The sequence below is a fragment of the Coenobita brevimanus genome, chromosome 12 (genome assembly GCF_032717465.1).
Source record: "Coenobita brevimanus isolate Jiangsu-jjx chromosome 12, ASM3271746v2, whole genome shotgun sequence".
Lineage (NCBI taxonomy): Eukaryota > Metazoa > Arthropoda > Malacostraca > Decapoda > Coenobitidae > Coenobita > Coenobita brevimanus.
Genome location: NC_136965.1, coordinates 6,498,307 through 6,515,999, shown reverse-complemented (window position 1 = coordinate 6,515,999; position 17,693 = coordinate 6,498,307). Strand labels below are relative to the sequence as shown.

Here is a 17,693-nt window from a genome sequence, read left to right as displayed (position 1 = left end):
AAAAAGTATCAACAAAAGCTCAACATTATAAGTCTTCACCTTTTCATTTCAAGGATGTACAGTAGTTTGCATTCTTTTCCTACAATTTTGTTCAGTTCTGGTATCAAAGATAATTATTAGTAGTGAATGAGTCATTTAAGGTTTTGAGTCCAGAGATGCCTTTTTCACTTTATTCTTGCTATCTTAAGATTTTATTGAACCCTATTTATTCTTTATGGCTTTTGCTTTTTGATGCCAACTGATTGCACAACTGATTACTGGAGGCAGACATTGGTAAAGCTGATTAGTCCATCCCCATATCAAAGGAGAATTCAAAAGATGAGTGATAGGTAAGATGGGACACAAAATACAGATCACCCTATATTTGCCTAATTACACAGTTACACAGTACAGTGTTAGGCTATAGTAGTTCCCCTAGTTCTGTTAGTCAGAGGACACCTAGCTTAGTTTATTGTTGCAATAATCACACAATTATAGTCATCTTCGAAAGAGGAAAAGAAGGAAACAAAAAGTCTTCAGTAGCCCCTTCTTTCTAGTGATTTTTTTGTTTTTTTAATTCTTTCTACACACCCAAATGGTGGAGAGCAAACTGCTGGAGAAGGGCTCCTTTAGCTTGCAGTCCACTGGGTTCAAATTTCTGATGAACCTGGGGCTACAACCACTACTACTACTACTTAAATGTGCTGGAAAAAAAAATAATCTAGCACTGGCAAGAACACATGAAAAACCATCACTGCAGAGAAAAGGTTTACGACATTCAATATACAGACATCTAATAACATGTGAGTAGTCGGTAAAGGACAGAGATCACTGAAGCTAATGGATGAGTTTTCCAGACCTTGGGCTACATATTCTCTACCAGCTGCTATTGTCCACCGAAAGAAAAATCAACATCAGACCAAACAGCTTCCAGGTCACTCTCTTCCACTTCTCCCTGTTAAGAAAAAAAAAAAAAAAATTAGCTGGTATTCCTTATTATATTTGCAACTTTCTTCTACTTCTGATGATAAACTGTATATCATCATCAGCAGCAGCAGCAGCAACAGCAGCATGACTTATCGATTCAGGAATGTAATTCATAAGCAAGAGTCATCAAATTTTAAGCCAACATCCCTAGTATCCAGGTTGCAATAGTGATCTAGTTCCATCTGTTAAACTCACTATAGTATGGAACCTACAGTACAGATACTACCACATAAGATTTAACCACCTCAATTCAATGAACTGATTTTCATTTTAATCAGCCAAGGTCAGATCATATTATTTGGCTTACAAAAGATGCCCAGTACTGAAGGGGTTAATGAAAGTTACATCTAACCCCTCAAGTTAGGAAAGGTTCTCCTAAACTAAATAAAACTGTTTGGAGGTAGCATGAATAAAATGAAAATGCATCATCAGACTGAAGAGGTTAAGTAAAACAAGCTCACCTCCGAGTCTGCAATATCCTCCTCCACCTCCATGTAGGGTGGGGCCTCAACATTATCTGGTGGCACTGCTTCCATTTTCTGCATTCCTTCTAGAGCTCTTGTATTGCTTGGTTCATGGCTGTTCAAAACACATATTGCATTGTCATCATCAGTGTCATTGTTATCATCGTCAGCAGCAGCAGCAGCCCTAATTTCAACTAAAAAATGTACTGGGTAAGATTCACATGCAATCAAAGGAAAGCACCAAAACAGGAACACTGTCAACAAGGTGTCAGTAAAATCATGAGTCACATAACCATTTAAACTTAATTTTTTCATCCTGTAAGATCTGCTTCACAACTACAATGATTCAACCTTCAAAACCTTGGTTTAACACCATATTTTCTGTACTGAGTAGGCTATATTGTATAAATACCTTTTTTAAGTATATAAATCAAGGTATAAATACTGGAAATATATCAACACCATCATCCAAGGGTATGAGAAATAATTGTACAGTACAGTATACTATACCAAGAAATCTGAAAGTCAATCTACTGAGCCTGGGGACATCATTAGATAATATTCCTGCCATCTCCTGAGGATTATACTCAACTTCCAATAGACTTTTCAAACAGAACTGACTTTTCACACTGGAGGGATTAAATGAAGTAGTAAAACACCCTTTCAGTGTGAGAGACCTTTCCTGAGCTGAATAAAATCCACCAGGTAGCAGAAAGAAAAAGTATACAATGTCTTCCAAATTCAAGAGACTAATGAGTTTCTTCATTTGAAAGCTGATTTAAAAACTCACCTGAGTGCAATCCCAAAATGATGAGCAGCCTTCTCTTCATCATGTACCCGAGAGAATAGGTCTGCCAGCATTTGATGAAGCCTACTTGTTGACTGAACTGCTACCTGCTTTCGTAACAATTCTATGGCAGCTTCATATCTCATGTCCTGCAAACATTATATATTCTGCCTTCTAAATTTTTAAGGGTTGCAACCAAACAAGTCTCCTCTGCTACCTTCAACAGTCATTGTTCTAAACTGACTGTTTACAATTCTTTTTTGCTAAAAAATCCAATATATATCACAGAACACTGTCTTATAAAGCTGATTTGCCAGTTTCCCCTGCTCTATGGTATTATACTCTTTTACAGTACTGTACCTGACCTTGACCTACAATTGCCATCTCTCTGTCTTGAGTACTGAGTTCAAATAATAGATTAACACTGGAATAGGATGATAGCCACAAAGAAATACTATTAAAATAATGAAATACCACAGCATTGTCTTGTTCTGCTCCTGAGCTAGGCCTACATTAAATTAGCTGTAAATGGATGAAAATATAGGTCAGGCTGAGGTAAACAACAACAAAAAAGTATAGCTGTAAAGAGAATGCTGATAGTCTAGAAACCCTGACATGCAACAGGGCTGCCTGTAGAGTAACCCTTATATTGTGTACAGTATCCTCATAATATGCACCCTTCCTGAATATGCTTGGCTATCAAGTTCACATTAATCAAAGAAAAATTGTCCATCAAAGTTCCACTGCTACCTACAACACTGATATGCCACCTCCCCCAATTTAAAGTAACAAATGTTTGGAAACAGTTGTAGTATTTTGGAACACAAATAAAATGAGGGCTGTCTATAGACTATCCTTAGAGCCAGTTTCAGAGCCCTTTCATATATAGCTTAACAACATTGGTCCCCAATATGTTTAGCACCTATTCAAACCAAAGCAATAAACTTCACAGACATTTTGTTGGCCCTCCAACCTTATACCTGTAATGTGGTAACAACACTTAAGTATTGTTGCATCTATCTCCCTCTACTACTGCTGTTTCCATGGTCCCTGTTCTTACAAACTGTCTGCTTGTACCCCTCCCCCATTACAGTGGAAACTGTACAGTACAGATTTGGCAACACATTATTTTCCCTTTTCTGCCCAAATTTCTAATGTGAGATTAGTTGGCACTCTTAAACCTTACTTATGCAACTGGTTAACTCTGGAACTATTTTCCTCAAACTGTATTTCTTTTTCCCTATAACCTCCAGTCATTTAAACGAACACAGCTTGATTCTAGCTCACTATACAAAGTTTCACAGAAAACAATTTTTGGCAAGTTTACTGTCTTTCGTCCCTTTTTTTGGACAGGAAAAAAAAAAAAAAATTATAATGGCTGTTTGTAATAACAAAGTGACACGACTAACAAATCTGTTTTTTACTTCAGCAATATCTTACCTGCTCATACAACTCACACAGCAGGTACACTGCAGGTAAATGATAGGGGTCTTCCTTCAAAGCCTTCTCCAGCAAACTTTTCCCTTTACTTACTGTTAAGGTGTCTTTTACCAGTACTGATGCATACAACTGGAAATATAAATAAAAAGGTGTTAGCTACTACTCTATCATATTATTACTGCATCTGTTTACTAAACTATGAACAGTTTAACTATGATCATGAACATCAGTTCAATAAAGTCTTTGTTCCTTTTATTACTGTTAACTTTTTTTTTTTTTTTTTTTTTTTTTTTTTTTTTTTTTAACTTGGCATCTTCACTTTGATGATGCCTTGTCTCATTATAGCTATTTCCACATTATCTGCTTGGCATCTTCACTTTGTTGATGCCTTGTCTCATTACTGCTATTTCCACACAATTTTATTTAGATGTGGGGAGACTTTTGGAACTGGAGGGGTCAGATATGGCCTTCAATTACCCCTTCCCTATTAGAGAACCTTCTTAAGTTGATTTAACTCATCTGGAGATAGCAAAGATAAAATGAAAAGTACATCATCTGACTGGACAAGATGAGACAGACTTATCAAATTGGAAACATTAGTTATCTGTACAGCAATCACAAACAACCTCACTTATAGGGTATCTTCTAAGCTGAATAAAATCATCTGGTAGCTGTATGAATAAAATAAAATGGGTGAAGGGTCAATCATCAAAATATGGTAACATTTCTTTCAAGGTTTAACATCTTAAAATGGTTTTACATGTGGGTAAGATCCTGGAGAGGGATGCCTTCATGCGGTGGCACTGATATAAATGGTTGGCTCAAATGCTTGGATATACAAATGTCCTTTACTCCTTCCATATCCATCAAAGAGAGGATGGTGGGCTGTTGGAGAAGGGCAACTTCAGCATGCAGTCCACTGGGTTCACATTACAGCTGAACCTGGGGCTGATACTACAATAACAACAACTACTACTAGTACTACTACTACTATTACATAATTATCAGTGATCGATATTCACATTTCATTCATTCATTCATCATCTAATCCTGTGTTGTGCCATGGAGAGCATAGGAGCCCGGGACTAGGCAAGTTGGTCCTATGGTTACCATGCAGTGTAGTAAATGGTTTCCTGAGTTACAGGAAACCATCTGACTTGTCACTCCACTCAGTGCAGAGACCATAAGGCAACACTACAGTGAGTGAGTGGATGATGGGTGCCCCCACCTACCATAAATCAATATACACAACACTGAAAAATGTGTCACCTACTGTGAGTGCTCTTGGAGTTTGACCCAATAGCTTGCATGCATTGCTAGCTATGGTCACTGCTTCTCTGGATCTGTGCATTGCCAGGTAGCAGTCAACTAGCCCCTGTAAAGAGAAATGTAATGAATCCTCACAGCTCATCTACAGATGACATGAACTGTAGAAGCAAACAGGTACTGGGACATACATGGAGAGGTACACCAAGGATGGCATGGGATGAGATGGTGTGTGCCAACCTTAGACCCAGATCTACTGCTAGAAATGTGACACAGAATAGAGAGCAAGGTGGAGGAGTGCTATCAGATGAACTCACCTCACCTATGCTACATGGCAAGCGGACATATAAAACTGAAAATGCATATGATGATAACCAATTCAAGAATTGGATAAATAAACAAACAACACTATGTAAACAAAACCTGATTCTCATTTATAAGACAGTAATTTTACCTACACACCTCTTAACCAAAGTCATCATTAATACCAAAACATTTTATTAACCCCTTAACCGCGAGGCGTCACTTTCGTGACGCTTGGGAGCAAGGGATCATACCACGGGGCGTCGCTTTTGTGATTCTGTGTTATTTTGAATTCACCCGGGCTTCCAAGTGGGGGCTTGTATCATCTATCAGTACTGCCAATGTCCAACACTAGTCAGCACTCCTAATCTCATCTGTACTCCCATCCATTGTTGACAATTTAGCCATTTCTCCCCGTTCTTGACTCCCCTCCCTACCCCCCCTCCATTACCCTATCCTCTCGCCTGCCCGGCCGTGCTACGCTAAGTTAATCTTCCCTGGAATTTTTCACTGATTTCATCCATTGAAATAAGCCCTATGCCCTATTCTTATACCAAATAATATATACAAGAAAGAAATAAGGTAAGTGAGAGTGCCATACACCTGGAATTGGCTAATTATCACCTGACAACACCTCACGTGCACTAGTTCGCTAATTTTCACTGTTTTTTTCCCATTGAAATATGCCGTATAATCTATTTTCATAATAAATATACATATAAGGAGGGAAGGGAGAAGCCTAAATGATATTTACATTCACCTGGAACTACCTAATTTATAATGTATTGTCTAGATTTCCTGCCAATCATTTCAGTGCTATACATAGCTGTTTCAAGAGCTAACGTTGGTAGTACTGAATATCTCCTAAGTAGGCCTCCACCCGGCCCTCCCTTATCAGTTTACTCTCATCTTCCGAAGTGGAGGTACATCTGTTTCCTCTTGCTGACTTCAGGGACTTTTTCACCCCCATGCAAAGGGCCCTGTGACCTTTACCCCCTACTAAACCTCATGTGGAAAGAGGTAAAGGGCTGACAATTGATAAAAGAGTGACTACGATCTTTCTATTGAGTAAAACAGTGCAAGTGGAACTGTAAATAATGTGTAAATAATGTGTAAACAGCAAGTGAAAGTAATGAATGTAAATATACGTGAACAATGGAAAATAGTTTTATAAGTTACTTCAAGAGACAGTGCATAACACAGTGTAAATAAAATAGAAATGTAAATAACGTAAATAAAATAGAGAACGTAAATAGAAATGTAAATGAGTAGTAGTATAAGAATACGAGTATATACCCTAGAAGTAATGAAAGTGAAAGTTTCACTCTAGCATGTCTGAATACTATGAGTTATGAGAGTGAAGATGAAAGTGACATTCACTCTCAATGCTAGTATACAGGACGAGAAAGTGAATGCTACGTATTTTACTGAAAGAAATTGAATCCCTACAGTGACAATAAACTAATACTACTGAAGGAAACTTATGGATAAAGACTGTAGATATATATAAGTGTTATATAGTAATAGAAATATAAAGTGTGAGGGGTTTTATGAATAATAAATGACAGAGTACCAAGAGCGAACTAGCGCAAGTGCGACGGTCAGACGCGCTCATAATTTTCATTGCTTTCACAGTGTTTTTTTTTTTTGGAGTATGGATCCCAAACTACTTGAAAATCATAGAGTAGTGTTTATAGTGTTAATATCTGGCTGTGGTAATCATATTACAGGCTGTCGGGAAGTGTAAAGTGGAGACTTCATTACCCAACTTCAGAGGTCTCCACAAGTCCTACGGTAACTGATGAAGGCTCAACAAACATTCCAGGAGAAAGCTGAAGGTATGTGCCATAAGCATATGTAATTTTAATATTCCAGGACTAATAACTGATTTTTGGCAAATATTTTTTGAGAGTCTGTCGGAGCCCGAATAACCCCACGGCACACGCAAAACATCGGTAAACATGCCCGCGGTGTAGGTGTTAAAGGTTTTCCTCGAGTAGCATTACCAATTACGGTACCTAAATCTAAACTATTCTCCTCGTCAATGTATTTTCATGCAGTCTCTCCAGGTGTATATAACACCTCAGTGTTTTTCTTCATCCACTACACAACATTTCTCTGCAGGCTCTCTCATCTTTCCACCATTGGTATATTCTTCTTCCTGCAACCTCTAGTCCTTCAAACACTCAAAATGAATACGGTACTGTAAATAATGACTTTCACTTTCTACTCCTTGATCTTTTCAGTAATAAAAAACTGTGGGCTCTGGTCCTTTCTAATCTTTGAAAAAAATAAATAATAAAATAAATAAATAAATAAATACATAACCAAAATAAATAAATAAATAAATGAGAAAATAAAATAACTAAAAATCCTAAGTGAAAAATCCAAATATTCTTACTTTATGTGGTTCAAAGCGATGTGGAGCAATCTGCATGGCTTCCCTAAAGTGCATGACAGCCTCTTGCAGCTTCTTCAGTTCCAACAAGAGTGTGCCCTTCAGTAGTAGCCCCTCCACACTCCGAGGGTTGATGGAACATGCCTAGAATACAGGTTTGCCATTAGTAATTCAACCCCTGCAGTCCAATGATGTATTTTTCATTTTCTTCTGGCTACCTCCAGACAACATTAGGAGAGATAATTTGCAGTGACTGGGTAAGAAACAACCTTCATTAATCCTTTCACAACCTAATGGCTCCTTACGCTAAGTAAAATTATCTGAAGATAGCATGAATAAAATAAAAAATGTCATCAGAGTGAAGGGATTATTATTTAAGGCCAAAATTCTACTGCACAGGTTTTCTACAGCTAGATATGGAATTTGTATATTACACTTCTAAACATTTTTTTTTTTTCTTTCAGGTAGAAATAATCTGCATGCATGAAAGGAAGTCAGGAATTGAGCACATACATGAGACTTCTACATATCCCAATACTGTAGCCTACTAAAACACACACACACACACACACACACACTTAAGCATCTTCCTCCACTCTCATTCCTCCTGTTTCTCTCTCTCTCTCTCTCTCTCTCTCTCTCACACACACACACACACACACACACACACACACACACACACACACTTTCACAATTAAGCATCTTCGTCCACTCTCATCCCTCCTATTTTTGACACACACACACACACACACACACAATTAAGCATTTTTCCCCCACTCATCCCTCCTCCCGCTTTTGTCTCGGTGAATGGACGCGTAAACTTGCCCTGCACAATTAAGCATCTTCCTCCACTCTCATCCCTCCTATTTTTGACACACACACACACACACACACACACACACACAGCTCGCTGGTGCAGTGGTAACGTTCTCGCTTGCCATCTGGTAGACGGGAGTTTGCGCCTCGCTCAGGTTGCGAAAAGTTTCACTGACGAAGTGGGTGGTTACTGTCCCCCATGAGCAAGGGGATGGGTGTGTGGGTGTGTGAAGGTCACAGCCTTGCCCTTAGATTGGACTATATGAGCTCTCAGCTCCCTTCCGGGAGGGTAAAAGCTGACCATCACGACCATCAAGTGATCCTGACTGACCCGGTGAATTACACAAATTTTGCTGCAAAATGTTAAAAATGGTCAATACAGCTCCACCAGTGAATGTAGAAAGCTTATTACTGAGCACAATTTCTGACTTCAGTTCATGCATACTGGCATTTTTATACCTGGCACATACCCATACTGTATTTGGATACCTGTAATCTACTTTTTGAAAAAAAAAAAAAAGAAAGAAAGAAAGAAAGAAAGAATGAAATCCTATCTTAACCATACAACTACTGTACTGTCAATACCAAAGGGTTACTGGGAGTCAACTGTCTCTGCATAATTCTGCAGGTGGTGCTGAACTGTCAGGCATATGACAAATTCCATTACAAACAAACTACTGAAAAAATTCCATCCATCCATCATCCAATCCTCCATTGCCCCATGAGGAGCATAGGAGACCGAGGCTAGGCAGTTGGTCCCAACATTTAAGATAAGAGCGACCAGCCTCACTCATCCCTTAGTGGCATTACATGAGCAATCAACCCCAACCACCCCTTGGATATAGACCTTCACCAGCTCAATCTGACTGGAGCGCAATAATTACCCAATAAACCACCAGGCGCCAAAATTTGGTTATATGGTTACCACCTAGCGTAGTACCTGTAAATGGTTTTCTGGTGTACAGGAAACCATCTGGCTTGTCACTCAGTGTAGAGTCCACTTATACAGTGTAAAATCCATCCATCCATCCATAGCCAGACGCCATGTATCCCAAACGGGGTGGTCAAGGGCTTAGAGTTAATTGTTTTACAGGGAGGGGCACTAATCCTCCACCAACCCCACTTGACACGTAGGGATGCCAACAGCATCTGGTGTTCCCAGGCGGTCATCCATCCAAGTACTAACCAGACCCAACGTTGCTTAACTTCGCTGATCGGACGGGAAGCGGTATACTCAACGTGGCATGGCCGTTGGCCAGTGTAAAATGCTTATGTTTAATGCCATTACAGTACGTTCAAGATCTTTTTGCAGACTACAAACAGGATTATAAATTATGATGAGAAACTGGCAGTTGGAATGCATGTTGCTGTTGTTGTTCTTGTGGTTCCAGATTCTTCTGGACATGACGCCAGTATTCTGCAGTCTGAAGCTGCTTTTCTTCAGTAGTCTACCATCCTCCTTTCAGGAGAGAGGAAAGGAGGTGAGGGATATTTATATAACCATGCAATGGAGCTGCCTGGTTAGTGTATATCACTGTTAACAAAAAGATGGCGCCAAAAGGAATGTTAATACCAGTACCTACCTTATGAGCAAAATATATAGCCTTTGTGGTACGTTTGCTAAGCTGGCAGTAGTATCCCATGGTGATCCAAGGCTGTGGGGCAGTGTCTGTTACTGAGGTAGTCAGCATGGCAAGGTCCTCTAATTCTCTATTACGTTTTTCTGCTGCAAGCAAGCACGCCAGCAAGTCAGATCCCCTTAAGTTTAGGTGATTGACTGCATGAGCCTGTGAGAACAAAGTACATAATACACTTATTTATCCCTTTACTAAAATGCCATCTGTATCTATGACACTATTTGCTTGTGGTTGAGATTTTTGCCTAGGAGTGAAAACTGTGAGGCTAGTTACCAAGCTTGTAGACTAGCCACACTTCACTTTCATGGTAGTACCTTCCACGGTCAATGGTAGCCACCCATCTCCTACTTAACAGCTAAAATCTTTTGCCAATGCTAGACAATGTTACCACAGGAAAACCTACTATCTGACAAGCATTAAAACATGAACTTCATATACAAAAATTAATAAAGATGATTTTTGAATACATTATACAGTTTTACTTACATCATCATAGGAAGTTCTATTATCTCCTGCTATGCTGATTCTTTGTAAGGTAGTTCACCTCCCCTGAGTCATTGTTTTATAACCAATGCAAATTGTACCTAATATAAGATTTACAGCTTGGTCCATGCAGATTTTCATTGTGCCTTATATGAGGGCTACAGCTCGGCAAGGGTTAAAAATGAACTAATTTCACCTAGCTCTGTTAAGGAAAAAAGGAAAAAGCAAGATTTCTGAAAGAAACTATCGCATCTTCAGCAGTGTTGGTCAACTTGTCCAATGTTGCACAGTACAGCATGTGCACCATTTGTCTCTAGTTAACACAAAGCTTACCATATATAGTTTTATGGCTGGGAAAAAAAAAATGACATGCATAAATAAAATTAACAAACGAATAAGCAACAATGCAGCTAAACTTACCCTCTGCAGCATAATGAGGGCATTCTTTGAGTCTCCGGCTAGATAGAAGGTTTCTCCAAGGGTGGCTAGAATATCAACATTCCGACTCAGAGCAGAGTTTTCTTCCAGCTGCCTGAAGGCATTGATAGCACTGGTATAATCTCTATTGTGTAAGTACGCATGGCCTTTTACCCATAATGATAACCTGGAAAAATAAAATACATTGTACTCACTAATAAGTTTACAGAGCTTAACTTTTACAGTTATTATGAGGTACTGTGTGAACAAAATACTGGTACTGTACATCATCATCATCATCATCATCATCTAATCCTGTGTTGTCCCATGAGGAGCACAGATACCCAGGCCTAAGCAAGTTGGTCCTGACATTTAAGATGAAAGTGACCAGCCTCAGTCATCCCTGAGTGGCATTACATGAGCAATAAAACCCAACCACCCCTTGGATATTAACCTACACAGACTCAATTCGGCTGGAGTGCCTTAATTACCCACTAAACCACCAGGCATCATAGTCTAGTTATATGGTTACAACCCAGTGTAGTAAATGGTTTCCTGTACATCAGGAAACCATTTGGCTTGTCACTCAATGTAAAGTCACTCGCAGACAGAAGGAAGAGGACAGTATTTAATTCAGAAGAATCCAGAAATTACAAAAAATTGCAGTTTTTAAACACATGCCCACCCACCCACACACACACACACACACATATATATATATATATATATATATATATATATATATATATATAAAAGAGCATCTTCTCTGGTTCACACCCTTCAGTTCCTTCTAATCCTTTTTTCCCTCATCAGGAGAACAGGGGCCTGGAAGTAAACTATTCTGTCCTGGCATTTAAAAGTGAAGGTGACTAGCTTCACTTGCCCCTATGTAGCACTATGTAACAAATAAACCCCAACCACTCTGTGAATGAAAACTCTTATAGGCCTCCATCTGGTTGAAGCACATTAACCCACTACACCCTAATGTATCATTTGATTATATGGTTACCATCAAACATAGTAAATGGTTCCCATCCCTGAATTACAGGATACAGGTTACATTTTGGCTTGTCACTCATGCACTCCCTGGAGTCACATGAGGGCAGCACTACAACAAGTGAGTAGATGGTAGGCATCAGTGCCTTATGTATATTTAAAAAAAAAAAAAAAAAAAAAAAAAAAAAAAACATGGCTTAAACTCCACACATTTAGGCCTACCATTCAGTGGCTGTGCATGATCCTGGAATATTTATCATAAGAGATGCCACCTCAGCTCCTCGCACGCCCAGACTCAGCAGCTCCTGTACTGCCTCTAGAGCCAGAGGACACTCCTGCAATACCATACACATTTTGCAATGCAGAAAATGATAAAAAAATACCATATAGAATCCAGCACTATCATATACATATTTGAAATGTAGGAATGGAGAGAAAAAATTATTTGTAAATTCATCATCATTAAGCTTTCCATCATATGCTTTATTTTTCATTACTACATTCTTCTGTCAAATGCATCCTGAGTCCTTGATGTTCACCCTTTTTCTTCAGTAATACAGTCCTTATGCTGTTTAAGATTTCCCTCAACTGAATCAAATCATCTAACATTATCCAGAATAAAATATGTAAAGCCAACACGTGCAAGCACGTTGGTGCCTTTATAAACCAAATGAACAAACAGGTAGAATGTCTCAAAAACACAGTTATATAAATCTTTTTGTCATGTGAGATTTCTCCACCTGAATAAACTAGTGAAGTGGGGTAACTGTATCAAAAAGGTCATTGTTTTTAAAAAGCTAATCAGAATAGTATATACTGCAGTATCAAACACATGCTATTACTATCATATAAATTAAGCTATAATCATGCCACACTTTTCAACTGTGACAAAGGGTTACCATACTGTTTCTATACAACTGAAACACTAAATACAACAACAGCAGATACATGCTACTGCCATCATATACATTAAGTTTTTATTATGTCACCTTTTTTGCATTAATTATTGAATAATTATAACTCATACAGACAACCCCAAAACTGACCTTGAGTACTTCCTTGTATGCTGTGATGGCAGGTCGCTCCTTGCCTGCCTGCTGGTAGAGTCGGCCCAGTGCCATGTTGACCTTGGGGGTGCGGTGGCGCTGTGGCACCGACTCTAGCAGAGTCAGTGCCTGTGTGTATTGACGTACTGCAATGTTGCACTCCGCCATCGCATACTTCACATCTGAAGAACAAAATGCAGAGTAACTACTACGAAAAAAAAAAAAATGTAATGCATCTGTTCTACCCTGAAAAAGATCCATAACCCCTCTCAATCCAGTTGACAGTAAAGCACAGTATGGTCAGACTGGAAAGACAAATTCTAACCAAGGAAACTCATTCCTACCCAATAAGTCTCCTCATATTTCATACAACAACAATTTACCATTCAAGCTGTGGGACTGGCCCAGTTCTGTTAAAAATAAAACAACAACAGTAGCTACAGTACTTACAAATGCCTATACATTACTTGTTCCCTGAAAACTGAAAAAAATGCACCAAGCTCTTATCACTCCTTATGGGATGTCAGGACCCTGAGGTTAGGCTGCTGTAGTTCAAAACATCTAAGGGCAGGAGATTAATCTACTTTTCTGACAGTGTTTTATATAATGGAAAGACTTTCAATAACCAGAATTCATCTAGCTACAAGTAATGGCCAGCCATCTCTCCCACAAGTACAGTACTCAACGACTGGATCATCATTTGCATTAAATATACCTGGTCCTTCATCATCAACATCTTTTCCCACCCTAGGGCAGGGTGAGGAGTAGCAATGTCCAGACAGTCTAAATTTGCCCAGTTCAATGGGACATGCTTCCATTCACTCATCATTCAAGCCCACGGAATCCTGGCTCCATCAGATAGGCAAAAAAAATTTTCACCACGCTCTGTAGCTTCACATGTACTGTACCTATCTGGCAGAGTCTCTTCAAAATAAAAATAAAAATATGGTAAAATAAAATGAATATCATAGTAGATATTGTACTGTCATTTCAGTCAAGATGACTGACCCTTGTTAACCATCTCTCTGCTACCTACATCATGGAACACTGATTGGAATGATACCAGTAGTTCTACTGGCATCTATATAGCAGGTCTTGTCAAAAACCATGCACAATAGGGAGCAAGCACTAAAAATTGCCTGATGAACTTTTACTGTAGATTATTACAAATCTTAAGAACTAGACTTACATGTATGAATTGCTCTGAAGTGAGGGCAGGCAAGTACTAAAATTAAAAACAAAATTGAGATTCCTTTCCTACAATTAAACACTGAAACCTCCCTTTATGGCACACTAGCACTTGTCTGTCTTCATTTACATGCACTTGGCATATAAATATGCTCTCTTATCCGTGATATCATCCCTGAGACTATAGTGCTGTGTGATATTTTGACTCTTTGAAGGACCTCATCCCTACTGTAAGATATACGAGGCATTTAAATTACAGGCGGACAGGCATAAAAAACAACAGCAGGATACCTTTCAGAGTTTTTCCCCCCTTGTGCATACAATAAATTCTCAGTTTATGGCATTATGGTCCCTTGCCTTCAACTCTGAGGGTATTCTGGTGGAATTAGGTTTTCTACCACTTTTTCCTTAACCTCTGCAATCCAGTGATGCCTTTTTCAACTTCTCTTGATACAGCCTATACAGGCAATTTTACCACGTCGAGGGAGACTTTCAGAACTGTAGGGATTGAATATAGACCTCTTTAACTCCTTCATTGTTATAAGTCCTTCCTAACTTGAACAATATCATGCGGCAGTACCCTGAGTAAAACAGAACATGCTATCAAAGTGAAGGGCTTGGTGGTCAAGTTTGCATACTACCCTTAATATTCCCTTGTACATATTAAATATTGGTAATCCTAACACAAATTACCGTACATAAATGCAGCAGTTGTACTGGTAGTAGTGATGCTGTAGTTGTTGCCTCAGGTTCATCTGAATGTGATACCAGTGGACTGCAGATTGATGCTGTCCTCTTCTTACAGTCCACCATCTTCCTTTCAGGGGCTAAGGAGGAAGCTAAGGAACATTTGTATCACAGTGCAGAGCAGCCACAAAGCAATTTCAGTGCCATCATATGAGGGTGTTCCTCACCAGCACCACATGAGAATGTCATATACAGATACAAGCCTGTAAGGTACTGGGGAATCTCCTTAATTGATGAGAAAATAGGTCTGAGTGTGTCACATCAAAAAATGCTCACCTATCTCTGTCAGGCCGTCCTTGAACATATCCGATGTTTTGGCAATCTTGGTCTTTGCTGTGGCCTTGGCAAACTGAAGTGCCTCCTTGAAGGTTGCCTCAGCCCGCCTGAATTCTCCCTGACTCTGGAGGGAGCGACCAACATACACCAACGTCTGGTAGCGAGCAGCTGGCAGTAAGGAGTTTTCTGGCTGATTTTCTGCTACTGTTAGCACCAAACCACCCTGTAAATTTTAAGTCATAATTATTCATCAGAAATATTTACAGAAAAAAAAAGTAATAGTTCAAAGTTCTTCCATTTGAAGTTACCATTAAGCTGCTGATGAATTCACACCAACCAGGTATTCTTCACTTAAGACTGATAATAATTCACTATAAGGTCACTAAGTGTCTTTCATGCCTTTAACCCCTTAATGATGAACCAAATCCATGCCTTACTTAAAGGTATTCAACCTGTCCCTTCACTTCAGTGATGAGTTTGTCATTTTACTCTTGCTACACTCTGGCAATTTTATTCAGATTAGAAGACTTCTGATGTGGAGGGGTTAGATACAGCCTTCATAAACACCTCCTAAGTTGAGTAAAATCATCTAGAGGAAAGTGAAAAAACATACAAAATACTGCAGGAGTATGTCATCAGATTCAAAGGGTTAGAGTAGCACTTTGCCTGCACACAGCGACAACTGTGGGGGACGACTACCTAAGCTTCGTATTCAAGAATTTTATGAACAAATATAGGCAATTCATCAGCCTATTATATGCTAGGAAGATGCCACGAACAGATAATCTGAAAAGTCGCCGAAGCAGAAACTCAATCTATTACCACACCCATTCATCTGGTAGGGGGTGGCCACGGTTAAATACACACTACTGTATATATAGTCATCTTATGTCATAGTGGCACAGTAGGTGGTGGCGACCACCATCCACTCACTTGATGTAGTGCTGCCTGCTTCTTCCTTCACCTATATCATTCATTTTCTGTGTCTGTCCTCCTCTCTTCCTATTCCTCCCATCTTTCCTGTACGGTAATTTTTCATTACTTTTCTTTCCTTTTCAGGTGGCTTTACACTGAGTGACAAGCCTAATGGTTTCTTGTAAGCCAGCCAGCCATTTACAATGCTGGGTGATAACCATATAACCAACCCATATGTGTTCCCTAAGTGTAGTGGGTCGGCGAAGGGTTGGGACCCCTCCCTGTAAAACAACTAACTCAGCGTCCAACGGCCACCCCTTCCGGGATTATGACGTCTGGCAATAGACAGATAGAGATAAATAGATCTTATGCTAAAACTCCCTTACCCGGATAAGGTTACAATAATTACCATAGGTCAGGTTATGTTAGATTGGGTTTATCTGCTTTGTGCGCCTATGGGATCCTCAGACTGGGTTGGGAGGGTTTAGTTTGGGTAATTAAGCTGTGTCTATATGGTTTTTATTGAATGCCCGGGGTTGGTTTGGTGAAGTCTATTCGATTTCATTTCTGCATGTCTCATTTTTATTGAAGAAATTTGGCTGTGATTTTCCTTATGTTTTGTTTGCTGGCCAATATTTCCAAAGTTTGCCTCAAATATTCAGCTTCTTATATGTTAAAGGAATTTTCCTCAAAAACATGACTAACATTTGCACTTGAAAAATTAACTCATGTTGGTTATCACTGTGCTCTTCATCATAAAATGCTCATGTCACCAAATCTACATTAGTTCCACACAAATACATGTATCTTTATATGAAAATTCACATCTATTATAAAACATTACCAAAATTTCTAACATTAATCACCATAACCAGGCAGTCTTTACACTGCTATTATTTCTCATAAGGCAATTACGCAAACGAACTTAAAAGCCTGAATGCACTTCAAAAGTAAAATTTAACCTAGTTCGTGTAAAGCTGCCGATATATCTCATTTAATACATGCTGGCTGGCTGAGGATATTTACGTTGCAAATTAATGGGTGCAAGATGAAAAGTGAACTCAAAGGCCTTTCTATATTACCTACTCAACTGTAAACGATTTCTTACCAAAGCTATCAAATTTGAATGAAGACCATTGTCGTGTAGAAGCTTAATTTGCTCAAAGAGACACATTTTGGCCTATATATGAGAGTAACGATGCCTTTAAACAACACTGCTTCCTTTTGTTTGCTTGCGTTGGAGAGTACGGATCGGCTCCAGCCATTCGGTTTATTTTTCTGCTCAACAGATTCTATATTTATGTGTTTGAGTTTGATGAAACAGGCAGTGTAAAATTAAATTAATGATGAATTAAACACGAAATAGCTTTTTTCTTAATTGATATATTATTCAAACAATAAAATTGCTTTCTTCCCTAAATGACAACCAGTGATATTAAAAAATGATAAGGAACGGTCACAGGATTTATTATAAATTGTAAAAACAGTTAATCAAATATGCTTTAAGTACAGTACAGTAATATCGTAAGGGTGGTCCGGTGATAGCGA

The 17,693-nt window shown here is 38.9% G+C and overlaps 1 protein-coding gene and 1 non-coding gene across 2 annotated transcripts; both read right to left on the bottom strand.

Annotated features, from left to right (window-relative positions):
- Positions 1-679: 679 nt before the first annotated feature.
- APC7 (anaphase-promoting complex subunit 7) lies at positions 680-17,378 on the bottom strand. Its single transcript, XM_080283163.1, has 12 exons — positions 17,254-17,378; positions 15,231-15,453; positions 13,020-13,201; positions 12,196-12,308; positions 10,981-11,164; positions 10,024-10,227; positions 7,628-7,768; positions 4,931-5,032; positions 3,658-3,786; positions 2,221-2,366; positions 1,428-1,545; positions 680-934 (listed from the first exon to the last, which is right to left on the bottom strand). Exons 1-12 carry the CDS (start codon positions 17,317-17,319, stop codon positions 866-868), a joined length of 1,677 nt encoding a protein of 558 aa, XP_080139289.1. The 5' UTR covers positions 17,320-17,378; the 3' UTR covers positions 680-865.
- On the bottom strand, positions 9,578-9,696 carry LOC145414151 (5S ribosomal RNA). Its single transcript, XR_013899834.1, has one exon. It is a non-coding gene; the product is annotated as a 5S ribosomal RNA (ribosomal RNA).
- Positions 17,379-17,693: the final 315 nt, after the last annotated feature.

Bases quoted from the DNA above. Each gene is read 5' to 3' on its own strand.
- APC7 (XM_080283163.1), bottom strand. From the start codon at position 17,319: ATGTGTCTCTTTGAGCAAATTAAGCTTCTACACGACAATGGTCTTCAT. The intron at 12,309-13,019 runs GTCAGTTTTGGG...ATGGTATTGCAG, and splicing joins CATACAAGGAAGTACTCAAG to GAGTGTCCTCTGGCTCTAGA. The intron at 10,228-10,980 runs GTAAGTTTAGCT...TTGTTCTCACAG, and splicing joins CCCTCATTATGCTGCAGAGG to GCTCATGCAGTCAATCACCT.